At 40.2% G+C, this 14,291-nt stretch overlaps 1 protein-coding gene across 3 annotated transcripts in view; it reads left to right on the top strand.

The window, feature by feature from the left end:
* ano10a (anoctamin 10a) overlaps window positions 1-14,291 on the top strand; it is a 17,762-nt gene that overhangs the window by 2,286 nt on the left and 1,185 nt on the right. Inside the window, exons 4-14 of one of the 3 annotated variants that reach the window (XR_002920209.2) lie at window positions 667-801; window positions 2,611-2,730; window positions 2,808-2,992; window positions 6,509-6,893; window positions 7,014-7,069; window positions 7,150-7,224; window positions 9,316-9,504; window positions 9,581-9,772; window positions 11,908-12,036; window positions 13,147-13,290; window positions 13,378-13,494. Coding sequence is in view for 1 of the 3 variants with exons in the window: in XM_024281191.2 (XP_024136959.1) it covers window positions 667-801; window positions 2,611-2,730; window positions 2,808-2,992; window positions 6,509-6,893; window positions 7,014-7,069; window positions 7,150-7,224; window positions 9,316-9,504; window positions 9,581-9,772; window positions 11,908-12,036; window positions 13,378-13,494 (1,583 nt within the window). In the remaining 2 variants the exon portion in view is untranslated. The remainder of the gene's footprint in view (window positions 1-666; window positions 802-2,610; window positions 2,731-2,807; window positions 2,993-6,508; window positions 6,894-7,013; window positions 7,070-7,149; window positions 7,225-9,315; window positions 9,505-9,580; window positions 9,773-11,907; window positions 12,037-13,146; window positions 13,291-13,377; window positions 13,495-14,291) is intronic. The other 2 variants (XR_002920211.2, XM_024281191.2) reach the window with 2 other exon arrangements.

Below are 14,291 nucleotides of genomic sequence, written 5' to 3'. Positions count from 1 at the left end.
CTCGGTGACCTCAGCACACTAAAACATGGTGATAAATATTGTAGCTATCCAGCCGTACAGTTTAGATTCAAGACGTCATGGATCTGTTTGTCTGGAAGTGGATATATCAGAATGGAGCTGACAGCTTCTGGCCTGTCCAGCATATTTTCTATGTGGCTAATGGTTCTCTCCAACTGCATTGTTTCATCTGCTCCAGATTCAAGATGATTTGAATAAAGAAATACTCATAATTACATACAATAATTGAAATTCTTCATATATGTCCTCCATCAGTAGAAAAATGCCACCAGAACATGTCAAAGACACAAGAAACACCATTTTCAGTGGAGTGGGTCTTTAAGAAGGTAACATGTTTCAGAGACATGTGACTGAGAGAGTCATTGGTGGATGTGGAGGAGAGACTCTGGTAGTTTCAGAATCAGATAATAAATAAAGCAGAAAAACTGTACATTGACCACTGACCACTTCCTGGGGGTTGGGGATCACTCTGTGGATGTAGCTGAGGAGACTCCGGACTCATCTGGTTTTGACTGCTCATGAAGTCAGAGGTTTTTGACACATTTCTGAATGACAGAAATCGACTCTGAGCAGCTCTCCTGCATGTGCTGTGAACGCTCCAGCGGCTGTGTGTTCCCAGCAGAGCTGAGACCTGCTCTGTGCTTTCAGGTTCTGGAGATGGCTTCCTCAGCATGGCCGAGTGTCAGTACATCATCAAACACCAGCTGGAAGCTCTGCGAGCCAAAGAGGAAACTCATGTTCCGGGGTTCAGCCAAGCCAAGCTATACCCGGGCAAATCCATCAGTAAGTCTGCTACCCATGTTTACCTCCAGAGAAGGCTACAGGAAATGCCCCCTGGTGGGCAATAAGCTGCAGGGATCTCTTGCATGATTTCTCTAAGCCAAGGGTGTCAAACTCAATCACAGAGGGGGCCAAAATCCAAAAGACACCTTAGGTCACGGGCCGAACTAGATAAGCATTGAACACTCTAAAACTATGATTTTAAAACTATAAAACCGAAATTTTTTAACATAGTTATGAACTAGATATATAGCACTACCTGCAATAATGCTAGTGTGAATGCTGTAAGATGAATTTGGCCGCTAAAGATGCTGAAATTGATAGTTAAAAACGCTGAAGCTGAAATCACTGAAGCTGATAGCCAACTAAAATATTAGCTAAGCTCCAAATTAGCCTAAAAAACATGTAGCTGAAAAAATACCTAAACTCCAAAATACCCTAAAAACTGAAAACTTGCCTAAATTAGCCAAAACAGCTAGCATGTAGCTGAAATATTAGCTAAACTCCAAAATAGCCCAAGTAATCTTAGTAAATGCCAAAATAGTGCAAAAATCTACCAGAATACACATTTTTAAAACCATAACTTTTTAACATAATTATGAATAATAAAAGGCAGGAATATTACTCCAGAATAAATCAACTTAAACCTTAAATAACTTTCAATACTCTCTATAAAAAATACATTTTGTCAAAATTATACAAGTTAGAAATGAGAACATGATAACATCGGGCCATTAATAACAATAAAATAAAATGATCTGGCGGGCCAGATCCGGCCCCCGGGCCTTGACTTTGACATGTGACCTAAGCCAAGGGTGTCAAACTCCAGTCCTCAAGGACCGGCTTCTTGCTGGTATTCCATAAATCCTGCTTTATCTGCTCCTGATTACCTGGATCAGCTGTGTTTAGCCAAGAAGAAGCTTCATTGGAAAACATGTAGGATGTAGGACACCCCTGCTCTAAACCCGAGCTCATGAAAAAAGCCTGTCAGACAGCAGCTGCAGCATGGAGCTGAAGGGAGACGGACCGGGACAGTCCCACCAAGGATTCTCACTTCTCCCTCAAAATCTCCTGTTTCTGACAACGGTCCCGTACCTGACAGACTGACCTCTAACGTCCACTTCACCAACATGACACAAAAATACTCAGAAGCAGCATCACCAACACAAAACTAGACTGAAACTCAGCAGCATAAGAAGACGAAAATCCTTTTTACAGCATCAGGTCCATTTGGAAACGAGCACAATTTGATTCACAGTTTTAAAGTCACAATATAGTTTTTTTCTCAACACAATAAATTAAATTTATTTTAAGGTCAAGTATGTTTTCTTTTTCCCCCTCACATCAAACTGTCTGTTTTCCTGCTGACAGAAAGGATTCAATACAAATAATCAATTCTACAGAATACTGAAGTGATCACAAATCCCTTCATACTCGGTTCATGTTCTCCATGTGACGGACCGCTCCACACCCGCTCAGCGCACCCCACCCCCTGCTGCGCGTGCACTCAGCCCAAATGACCGTTCACACGCAGCTCACAGAAAACACAGTTCAGAAAAAAGAGCACGGCTCCCAGGAAGGGGTCAGAAGGGAAACAGTCGTGACGCTGCGTCGTCACCATGAATGTTGTCACGGTAGAGCGGTCAAAGTTGCTGTAAAGTTTTGATGAGAACGTAAAGGGTGAGGAACAAATCTCGGCTTTGCTTGAATTTGCATTTACTGACGCAATCTCAACATCGCGAAATGGGATGTGATTTTATAACAAAGTCTACTCTAGTGCTTCAAGCTGATGATAGTGTGTTTTAACTTGAGTTCGCAGACTGCAGTCCAAAGGAATCCTGGTGCAGATGTTTCCCCTTCATGACAAAGAAGAGCTAAAGAGACTTTCCTTCTCCTGGTATCAAAGGGTCCGACTGTCCCTCCAGCCTCTGGGTGAGTGGCGTCTCTTCTGCAGAGTGAAGCCTTTTTCTGGCTGCTTTTGTCATGCTCTCTCCACGCTCCTCCTCCAGATGCTATCAGGGATTACTTCGGGGAGGGGCAGGCGCTGTACTTTGGTTTTCTGGAGTACTTCACCATCGCGCTGCTCCCCATGGCCGTCCTGGGCGTGCCGTACTACCTGTTTGACTGGGAGGACTACGACAAATATGTCTTGCTTGCTGTTTTCAACCTGGTGTGGTGCACAGTTCTGCTGGAGGTATGGAGCCGCCACATTCCTCACCCACGCTGCACCTCACGGCACAGTTCTCATTGTTCCTGCAGCAGGGTCTTGGGTTGCTGCTGGGTCAGTCTGATATCCACCCCAACACCAAAATACAGTAAAAACGTGGACAATCCTGGACTGTTCTCCTGATAAAAGCCCACGCCTACGATCAAAGCTGACAGACTCACTTTATAGTTAATAAAAAGGGAAAAGAACACTTTTAACTGTTTCCACTCAAAATCATGAAATTGATACTTTTTAACCTCCTTGGAATGGTACAATTGTTTAGCCTTATGTTATTATGTTATAAAAAAGGTGAAAGTGTCCTCAGGGTCTCAAGAAGTGAAGCAAACAGAAATAAAGATAAAATGATTCAATATTCATCAAAATGTAAAGTTTTTACCGAACAGATACAGCTATGTGAAGAAGATTTCCTATTCCTCTTAAATCACGTCTGCCGATCTTTCACCCTTTGAACGTCTGTGCTTCTGAATCTCAAATGATGGTTTCTTCTGTCTGAACTTTTCAGGTTTAGTAAACAGATTTTAGTCAAATCTGTGACTGTTGGTTACTGATAGACCTTTTTATTTTTCATTCATTCATCTACTTGACCGCCTTGTCCCTTTCGGGGTCGCGGGGGTGCCGGAGCCTATCCCGGCTGCTGATGGGCGAAGGCGGGGTTCACCCTGGACAGGTCTCCAGTCTGTCACAGGGCGACTTTTTATCCTTTTACATATATTAATAGTAATTTATTAATAAGTTGCTCATATTTGAAAGAATGCAGATCTGTACTTTTTGTCACTTTTAAATACACAAGAATAATTGATTTAAACATGATCACAAATAGAGATTTGAATTGTTTCAAGCATGTAAAACATCATAAAAAGGCTTATAAAAACAGAATAATCAATGCAATCACCTTTTAGAGAAAAAAAGTCCCAAACCGAATTCAGTAAAAACACCTTTGAAGGGGGATGGGCAGGACCAAATGCTAGTTTAGTCCTATCCCTTTCCTTTTTTTTCCAGTAACTCAAATAATTCATATTTATAAATCAAAAAAAAAAAAAACAATACAATATGACAGTAACTTTTTATTTTTCCTCTTTTCACCTATAAATCATAAAAACTGTTGTCCACAAATACCATTTCACAATTGTTTAAATCATATTTTTTGTTCTTCCATCCTATATTTTGACAACATCTTGTCTTTAATTTTGATATAAATAATTTGACGTCCAAACATTGTTTTTATTGATTTCCAGTGTTCTCCTTGTTCATGTGAGGCTTTTCTCTGGTTTTCTCCAATCCAAAATCGTACTTCCCAGGTTAACTGGTTACTCTGGATTATCCCTACGGATGCAGACTGGTGATCTGTTCAGGATGAACCCCACCTTCACCCAACAGTAATGGGATAAGCTCCAGCAACTCCATGATCCCTTCTGTAACCAACGAAAGCACCAACATGTAGTGGAAATGATCTCCACACAGTGTCTCTGTGGTTAGGGCTCTCGGCTTTTATCGCAAAGGTCGTTGGTTCAAACCCTGGTTGGGTCGCCACTTTTTTTTTCCAATCTTGTGTCAGTGACATTTATTTGTCCACTGGTTTGACAACAGAAATGCTTGAATCCTTGAACCTCATTCAAGCCAAAGACAAACATCAAGCTGGTCTCTGTGACTGTCTCAGGCCTAAGGCTTGATATCAATATCATTCTGTCCCTTTGGCTTCAGAGTTTACTTTTTCTTTCAACAGAGAGCCACACATCGGGAACAACTTCCTAAAATTGTAAAGGGAGTTGAGTTTTGTCAGTGTAGTACAGTATAGTATAGTATGGTATAGTATACACTGGAAGACCCAACATAATCAAAGGCCAGAGGTTTCAGGCCAGCCTTCCTGGCTAGTTTAGACTAAAACTAGATCATTATACTTCAGTTTGTGTTATAATCATTTCAGTAAGAGCTGAGATTGGGACTTTTTTCTGGTCTCTGTTCCTAAAAACGTCAGTTTGTGTTGGAAGGATCATTTGAGATGAAGACGATGAGTTCTCAGAAACGTCTGCTCTTCTGTATGAGTTTCAGTGGTGATCAAACCAGAAGTTACCTTCACTGGTTCATCAGAAGCATTTCTAGCTTAGGCCTTGTGCTATCATATCCCAGCCAGCAAGGCCAAGAGGGCCATATGGTTTAAAAGTGGGCAGTAAATGTGGGCCCCGATTAGATTTGTCCGCGGGTTCTGTGGTGGCCTCACCTGTGTTTGCTGGGGCTGTAATGGAATCTCGAGATCTGCTCCCTAAAGTTCAAGTACAAATATTTACCATGTCCAAGATCGCTGATTTGCAATCTTTATAAATATTGTTGAGTGTAGTGAAATATTATCTTGTATTTTTGCTCTGAAATGCAGAATAATGTTGGATTTTAGGTTTATGAACTAAAAGTCGAATGAGCAGCATTCCCGTCACCGGATGTAACCAAGTCTTCGTGTCAGGGAAGCTTCCGGTTTTTCAAAGTAAGACTAGGGACAGCTTTTTTCCCATTCAAAAACTGAGACTGAAGCTCCCCTCACTGAGATAACTTCTGAAAAAATGAATCAGCCTAAACACCAGAGCTTCAGCTCCAGTGTTTACATTCTTTTGCTTATGGTAAATCTTCAACAGTAGATGCAATTAACGAAACTCCATCAGATTCTGAAGCAGAGAAACAGCCTCGAGCTGATATGCAGCTCTGCACAGATGAAGAGCAGATGTGATCAACGTGAATCAGCTGATTCTGCTGCAGAAAAAGCAACTTTTTTCATACGGGTTCTGCAAACATATATGATGCTTAGAATTATTAATATTGAAGATATATTTAATATTGTAAAATATTGAAGAACTTTGAGGATAGAAAACTGTGGAGAACAGTTTCAGGTTTTGTAGTTAAATGATCCAAAACAACAATGATTTGTTTGTTGTTTATGTTACTGCTGAACCTAACCAGAAGGTAGACAAAAAACAACTTGTTTGAAATAAAAAACACAATTTCTTTTTATGTTCTAATATATTAGTGTTTTATCAGTTTATTGATTCTGATCTCCTTTTCTAAATAAGTGTATAAATGATGGTGATTTATTACAAATAATTCAGATTTTCATAAATCTAGTAAAAAGACATAAACATAGCAACAAACATTCAATTAAAAAGTAAGAATTGTGGTTTGATTGATGAACTGAATCTGATCGCCTCATCAGTAACAATCCACATCCATCAATCCAATCTAGTGTTTGCTCACATTGGCTTGAGTGAGCATTCAGTGAGTTGGCTTGGTATGGGGGCCAGCCTTCGGTGGACGTGTAGCATGCTAGCGAGCTCCTGATTGGCTGGAGACCTTGTCAATCAGTCTCTCCGTGGTAGCTGGTAGTTCTCTTCTCGGTCTTTGATGACTGCTTCTGTATTTGCTCCACAATCAGCTGGTAATGTGAACCTGCAAACAGGTCTGAGCGTGAGGAAGTGACAGATCAAACCCTCTCTCCCTCAGGTTTGGAAGAGGTACAGCGCCGCCTTAGCCTACCACTGGGGCACCCTGAGCAGGAAGAAAGCCTTTGAAGAACCGCGGCCCGGCTTTCACGGCGTCCTGGGGTTGAACCCCGTCACGGGCCGCGAGGAGCCCGTCTTTCCCAGCGTCAGCCGCCAGCTGCGGATCTACCTGGTGTCTCTGCCCTTCGTGCTGCTCTGCCTCTACCTGTCTCTGTACGTCATGATGATCTACTTCCAGCTGGAGGGGTGGGTGCTCTCAGTCCACGACGAGGGGCCCACCCTGTGGACGGAGGTGCTCACGTACATCCCCAGTGTCGTGTACGCGGTGGTGATCGAGGCCATGAACCTGGCGTACAGATATGCTGCTGAGTTCCTCACTGAGTGGGGTGAGGCCTCATGTCTGCTCTGAACCTCCTGAATGCACTTCTGTCTCCAACTGCAGCAGATTTGCTCTAGACTCTGGGTCAGTGATGGGCTCAGCTCTTTGTTTTTCTGTTTCCGTTCAGAAAACCACAGACGGGAATCTTCATACCAGAATCATTTGGTCCTTAAAGTATTGGTTGTGAGTAGACGGAGTTCCTTCTCTGGATCTCTGACTCCGTCTCCATGCATCGTTTTCCTGACATGTTTGCTTTGTTTCAGTTTAACTTCTTCAACTGTTTCGCCTCACTGTTCTACATCGCCTTTGTCATGCAGGACATGCTGCTGCTCAGACAGGTAGGTCCCCATGTTCATGGTCCTTCAACACCTTGACATTGATCCGCTTGCTTCTTCTTGTTCTGCTTCTCTTATTGAAAATTGGTTTGTTTGGTGTTTGGCATTTGTTAATGTGTAGTTTTGGTTGTGGTGTGCTCTAGTCGTTCTGATGCTGCATTGTGACCGTCTGTTGAAGACAGAGACCGTCCTGTTAGCCAGTACGATGTCGACTCTGGACTCCTCTATCTGCCTGTGTTATCCTCTGGAGAAAACTGCAGTTTTTCTAACGTGTCTTTTCTTTAGTCTCACAGTTGCAGAGGTTTTGTGTCTTTCTTGTCATTGATTAATATTATCTTGTAAGAATGTGAGAACGTTTACTGTAAACCAGGGGTATCGAACTCAATCACTCAAGGGGCCAAAATCCAAAACACACCTTAGGTCACGGGCCGAACTAGATAAGCATTTATTAAACATTCTAAAACTACATTTTTAAAACTTCAAAACTGTAACTTTTTAACATAATTATGAACTAGATATATAGCATTACCTGTGATAATGCTAGTGTGAATGCTGTAAGCTGAATTTGGCTGCTGAAGATACTAGTGCTGAAAGCTGAAGATGCTGAAATTGATAGCTAAAAACACTGAAGCTGAAATCACTGAAGCTGATAGCTAAAAGTGAAAACGCTGAAGCTGAAATCACCGAAGCTGATAGCCAGCTAAAATATTGAGCTAAATTAGCCTAAAAAACTAAGGGAAAAAGATTAGTTTAGCCAGAACAGCTAGCATGTAGCTGAAATATTAGCTAAACTCGAAATTGTCCTAAGCTATCAGAATGCCAATTTTAAAACTTTAAAATCGTAACTTTTTACCATAATTATGAATAATAAAAAGACAGGAATATTATTCCAGAATAAATCAACTTAAACCTTAAATAACTTTTAATATTTTACTCTCCATAAAAATATATTTTTTCAAAATTATACAAGTTAGAAATAAGCACAAGATAACATCGGGTCATTAATAACAATAAAATAAAATGATCTGGATGGTTGGATAGAATTACCTGGACTTTGACATGTGCTGTAAAGGAAAGTTTTGGAATTTGTGGTTTGCTGTAGCTGCACTGCTGTGTCTTCATCTCATGTCCTATCAGAGATGTTTCGGGAGCAGATGGCTAATCTGTTTTTAGTCAAACAAGCCTTGAAATGACAGAGATACACATTGATAAAAGCTTTTACAGATCAGTTAAACTCCCTCTGATGAAAATCCTGTTTTTAGAGTTTCTAACAAGAAATCATTTAGTTTTTACATTTCTGAGTATTTCTCCTTTTAAATCAATCAAACTGTCTTGGACAGACTCTGTCTGAATGAATGATCTTCTTTCATCAACAGCTCTGCTGCACATGCACTAAACCCTCATCTGTTCCTAGTGTCTAGTTCAGGTTCTGGAGAAGAGAAGATGGTATCTTCACATTGACTGCAGTCAAATGAGCCGCCGTTCACATTTCTGTGGTCAAATCAGCATCACTGGATTTTTGGTGTGAGTTTCATCCAATACTTACGGTAGCAGGACTGAGAACGCTGGAAAATCTCCACCAGACTCCACGGAGCTTCTTGATGTGACCACGGAAATGTGAACGGCGGCTCATTTGACCGCAGTTGGAAAGGATTGTAAATCAATGAAAGAGCATTTTGATGTTAGCTTTGATTATTTTATCAAGAACTCTGAGAAACCAATGATTGAATGTATTGATCACAGTCAATAAACATTGGAGAATTAGCTAAAAGAGTCTTTGGTGAACTGGAAGGAGAAAGAATCAGGATTTTGGAGGAAGTTCTGTCCATGAAGATCTTCACTTCCTCGTCCAGCTGACATCTGGATCAGAACCATACGGCTCCCCCTTCAGAAGAGATTTTAGAAACATAGACTTCAGATTAACATGACAAATTTCTTTTTAAGACATTGAGGTTGTGGGATTTGGTTAAAAACTTCATAATCATATTTAAAACACTGCTGAGAATGTTTTATTTTTTAAACCATTGTCACAGGGGGACTCTGTAAACAGTCGTTGTATTTCTGTTGTAAGATGGTGTTTCTTATCCATCCTAGAGTCTGGCCACCTTGCTAATCACCAGTCAGATTCTCAACCAGCTCATGGAGGCCTTCTTGCCTTATTGGCTTCAGAGACGACGCAACAAAAAAATGATTCGCAAAGTTCTAAAGCGAAGAGCCATCGAGGAGAAAGAGCTTCCACTAGCAGAGCAGGTCCGACTGGAGGCTGATATGAGCACATACTTGGTAGGTCCAAGTCTCTTCATAAAATCAAAGGATTCGTTACAAAAACTGACACGTGTGTGCACCTCCTTCCTTGTAGGGGACATTTGATGACTATTTGGAGCTTTTCCTCTTGTTTGGATACGTCAGCCTGTTCTCCTGCATATTCCCTCTGGCTGCTGTGCTGGTGGTGCTGAACAACATCACCGAGGTCTATTCTGACGCCTTCAAGATGTGTAAACTGTTCAAACGGCCTTTCGCCGACCCCGCTGGAAACATAGGAGTCTGGCAGGTGAAGTTAAATTAAGATTGCAATTCCAAAGTCACTGCATGTTGGCTTTAAATAAAATAAAATAAAAAAAACAGCAGGAGCTTCAATCTGGATAGGAATTTCACAAAACAAACCAGCAAGAGGAACAAGATCTCCTCTGATTTGCTTAAAGACCCACTCCAATAAAATGGGATTTTTAACATGTTCTAGTGGTATTTTTCTGGTGATGGAAGAATGACGAAAGAAATTAAGATTAAATTTGCATTTCAGAGAATTTTTACATTCAAGTTGTTGTGGATCAGAAGCAGAAGAAAAATGCAGCTTGAAAAAGAGCTTATTTATGTAGAAAATACTTGATTCTGGATCAAAACTGTACAGCTGGATAGATCCAATGTTACTCGCTATTTTCTCAGAGATTAATTCTAATCAACTCCTGCTGCTCTGCAGAAACTATGTCCTGGAAAAGTTTTTTGGGGTTTCTGCTAAAATGGGATAATCATGACTAAAAGACCACAGGGAACATTTTTACACTGAATCAAATGATGATCGGAGGACTTTAAAAGCTGCTGTTTACTTGTTTTTTTGGGGGGCAGTACTTATTTATTCTTTTTTTTTTAATCACAAATTTCAATATTTAAGATTTTCCAAAAACAGTGTCTGTCAGTGAACATTTCAACCATTCCTGTTAAGCCGTCATATCCTAATTTAACTGGAAATTGAACTAATTCTAGGGCTGGGTTGATAAAATTCATTAATCGATTTAAACTTAACAGATCAATAATTGATTCATAAAAATATAAATTGATTTAGCACATAAAGCTAAAGTCTGCTAGCTTGATGCTAACGTTTAATGGGATTTCCCATAGGACAGCTAATGCTAACGCTCTGTCGACTAAACATACATTCCTGACTAAATGAACATCTTTAGAAACTCATATGAATTTTCTAAACTCTTTTTAAAGGAATTATTTTCTAAAGTAACAATTTCTGATCTAAAACATTGTTTTTTGCTCTCACTTTCTTCTTCTTCTGGAAAAAGATGTAATGCTACAGTGTGATCACCACCTAGTGTCCAAACTGAAACGTCCTCCAGGAGAAGCAGAAATATTGTTTACAATATTAATGATCTTAACATTTTAATTAGAACTTCTCCTTTAGAGAATCCATGTAACACTGGATGATATTAACAATCTCATTATTTCACTGATACATTTACAGTATGTGAACTGGATCAGATTAATATAAATGTATTCACAACATATAGTAGATTAATAATGTTTTTCTGAACAAATGTGTATAAATGTGTAAACTCAAATTGAATTAAAATGAAAAATCAAAAGAACAATAAAAAAATCTGAATTGAATCAATCTAGGCTTTTGTGAATCGAATTGAATCGTTTATAGAAATTCAAATCAATCCCCAGCCCTAACTAATCCATTTTTGGTCAGATTCCCAGTTTCCTCAGTCGTTACTGATGAAGTGAAAATTTCACTTGAAGCTTCTGGGGGCTGAAGTTTGGCCTGAGGCAGGAGGAAGAGGTTTTAGTTTGAAGAACTCTGACAAAAGTTTGGAAGGGGGGTGGACCCCGAATTACCTGAATACCTCTCTCAGAACACTGCAGGGAACGAGATCAAGTGGCTTCTTTAAATCTACTAATCTACAAACTCCCATCACTCCCACCCAAACTCACGGTCCATCCATCATCACGAGATGACTTCATGTCACAATGCTCAGTCAGTCACCAGCGCTTGATCGCTATCCCACATCGCCTCATGGTCAGGTACTGGCCCAATGTGAACATGATCCGAACCCATCCAAGTCTCACAGGAGGAGGCCTGGTCACCAAACACTCGCTTGCAGCCCCAATAATCAATAATTCATTGAAATTGTCTTAAAACCTAAATGGATGCTGGTCTGGCTGAACAACCAGAGGTTGACAGTATTTCTATTACTTCATGTCATCATAAAGTCAATACAAAGCTTATTGTTGTTGTATTTACATGCAAATACTTATTCTAAAAGAAATAGAACTCGGTTTAGGAAGATTCATGACTTTTTTTTAGAAGTTATCTATTTGGAGGAGGGTTGAGTCCAGAGAAATGTGGTTCTTGTCTGAAGTTTCTGACTGATTCTGCTCTTGTGTGTCCATGCTCAGCTCGCCTTTGAGACCATCAGTGTGATTGCTGTTGTCACCAACTGTGCACTGATCGGAATGTCCCCACAAGTCAAAGTGTACTTCCCTGAGTCAGCCACGCAGCTCATACTGTGGACCGTGACTGCTGAGGTAACCCCCACGTACAAGCACACGCATGCACGGACAGCTAGAACACACACACAAGAACACACACATATGAACACACACATACGAACACACCCCTATGAACACACACATATGAACACACACATATGAACACACACATACGAACACACACATATGAACACACACATACGAACACACACATATGAACACACACCTACGAACACACACCTACGAACACACACATATGAACACACACATATGAACACACACATATGAACACACACATGCAGGCTGACACACAAATAGATAGGTTGGTACTGTATTTGGTCCATCACAGTCTTCTTGATGTGTAATCAGCATGAATGTTAAAGTTTACTAGATGTAATTGTGTTGATTGTTCACTACATGTTGCTAAATAAGACATGCACATGCACATTAGCGCACATGTCAAAGTCAAGGCCCGGGGGCCGGGTCCGGCCCTCCGGGTAATTCTATCCGGCCCTCCAGATCATTTCATTGTTAATAACGACTTAATGTTATCTAACGTTTATTTCTAACTTGTATTATTTTGACAAAACATATTTTTTATGGGGAGTAAAATAAAAAAATATTGAAAGTTATTTAAGGTTTAAGTTGATTTATTCTGGAATAATATTCCTGCCTTTTTATTATTCATAATTATGTTAAAAAGTTACAGTTTTAAAGTTAAAAAAATTTGCATTCTGCTAGCTTTTTGCACTATTTCAGTATTTACAAAAAATGTTTAGGCTATTTTGGAGTTTGGCTATATTTTTCAGCTACATGTTAGCTGTTTTAGCTAAGTTTTTTTAAGGCTAATTTGGCATTTAGCTAATACTTTAGCTGGCTATCAGCTTCAGCATTTTTAGCTAATAATTTCAGCATCTTCAGCTATCAGCACGAGCATCTTCAGCGGACAAATTCAGCTTACAGCGTTCACACATTGCAGGTAATGCTATATATCTAGTTCATAATTATGTTAAAAAATACTGCTTTAAAGTTTTAAAAACATAGTTGTAGAGTGTTGAATAAATGTTTATCCTGTTTGGTCCGAGACCTAAGGTGTGTTTTGGATTTTGGCCTGTTGTGCGATTTATTTGGACTCCCCTGCTTTAGTTCATTAAAGAATAGAAACCCTCAGAGGTACATGGTCTAAGTTCTTAACGACAAACGTCACAAGAAGACATTTTACTCTCTGGAGGATTTTGTTCAGTGAAACAGAGGAGCAGCCAACAGAAGACCTGCATGACTGCTGTAGTGGTGAAGACCCGACATTGATTTAACACCTTCACTGAGATTCTTGAGGCTCTCCTCTGACTCCTGATCATTGTGTTTCTGTCTTTGCAGCATCTTCTGCTGGGGTTCAAATTCATCCTGGCCTTCCTCATCCCTGATGTCCCCAAACACATTCGGGTCAAACTGGCCCGCATAGAGTTTGAGTCTCTGGAGGCTCTCAAGAAAAAGGTGAAACATCTTCTGATGCACTTTAAGCTGAACAGAAAGGCCTCTGAAGCTTGAAGCTTCCTTTGTGCTGAAGCAAAGATGAGTCGTAGAGATTAAAGCTTCTAACAACGTCGCCTCCTTACAAGAACAAGTGCAGAACTCATCGTAGCAGCTGCTGTTTGTACCACAGAGATCTACGGAGGCACCAGATCATTAAAAGCTGCTGGGACGGACCTGCAGAGCGCATCAGAACCTTTCTGTCCTGTCCTGTCATTGAAGCACAGAATCTTTTCTAAATAGGAGGAACATCATCTCTCTGTCTTTGAATGAGAGAGCTGGGCTGAGTAATAGACCGGCGAATTTAGGCTTTTTTCTGTTTTTTAGGCTATTATGGATTTTAGCTAATATTTCAGCTACATGCTAGCTGTGTTGGCTAATTAAGGCTTTTTTAAAAGTTTTTTAGGCTTTTTTGGAGTTTAGCTAATATTTTACCTACATGCCAGCTGTTTAGGTAATTTAGGCTTTTTTGAAAGTTTTTAGGCTACTTTGGGATTTAGCTAATATTTCAGCTACAGGCTAGCTGTTTTGGATAATTTAGGTTTTATTTAAGTTTTTTAGGCTAATTTGGCATTTAACTAATACTTTAGCTTTAGTGATTTTGGCTATCAGCTTCAGCGGCCAAATTCAGCTCACAGCGTTCACACTAGCATTATCTCAGGTAATGCTATATATATCCATCCATCCATTTTCTTGACCGCTTCTTCCCTTTCGGGGTCACGGGGGTGCCGGAGCCTAACCCGGCTACTGAAGGGCGAAGG

Source organism: Oryzias melastigma, linkage group LG16, assembly GCF_002922805.2.
Source record: "Oryzias melastigma strain HK-1 linkage group LG16, ASM292280v2, whole genome shotgun sequence".
Taxonomy (NCBI): Eukaryota; Metazoa; Chordata; class Actinopteri; order Beloniformes; family Adrianichthyidae; genus Oryzias; species Oryzias melastigma.
The sequence above is the reverse complement of the archived record's forward strand: the minus strand, read 5'-3'. Positions and strand labels throughout refer to the sequence as shown.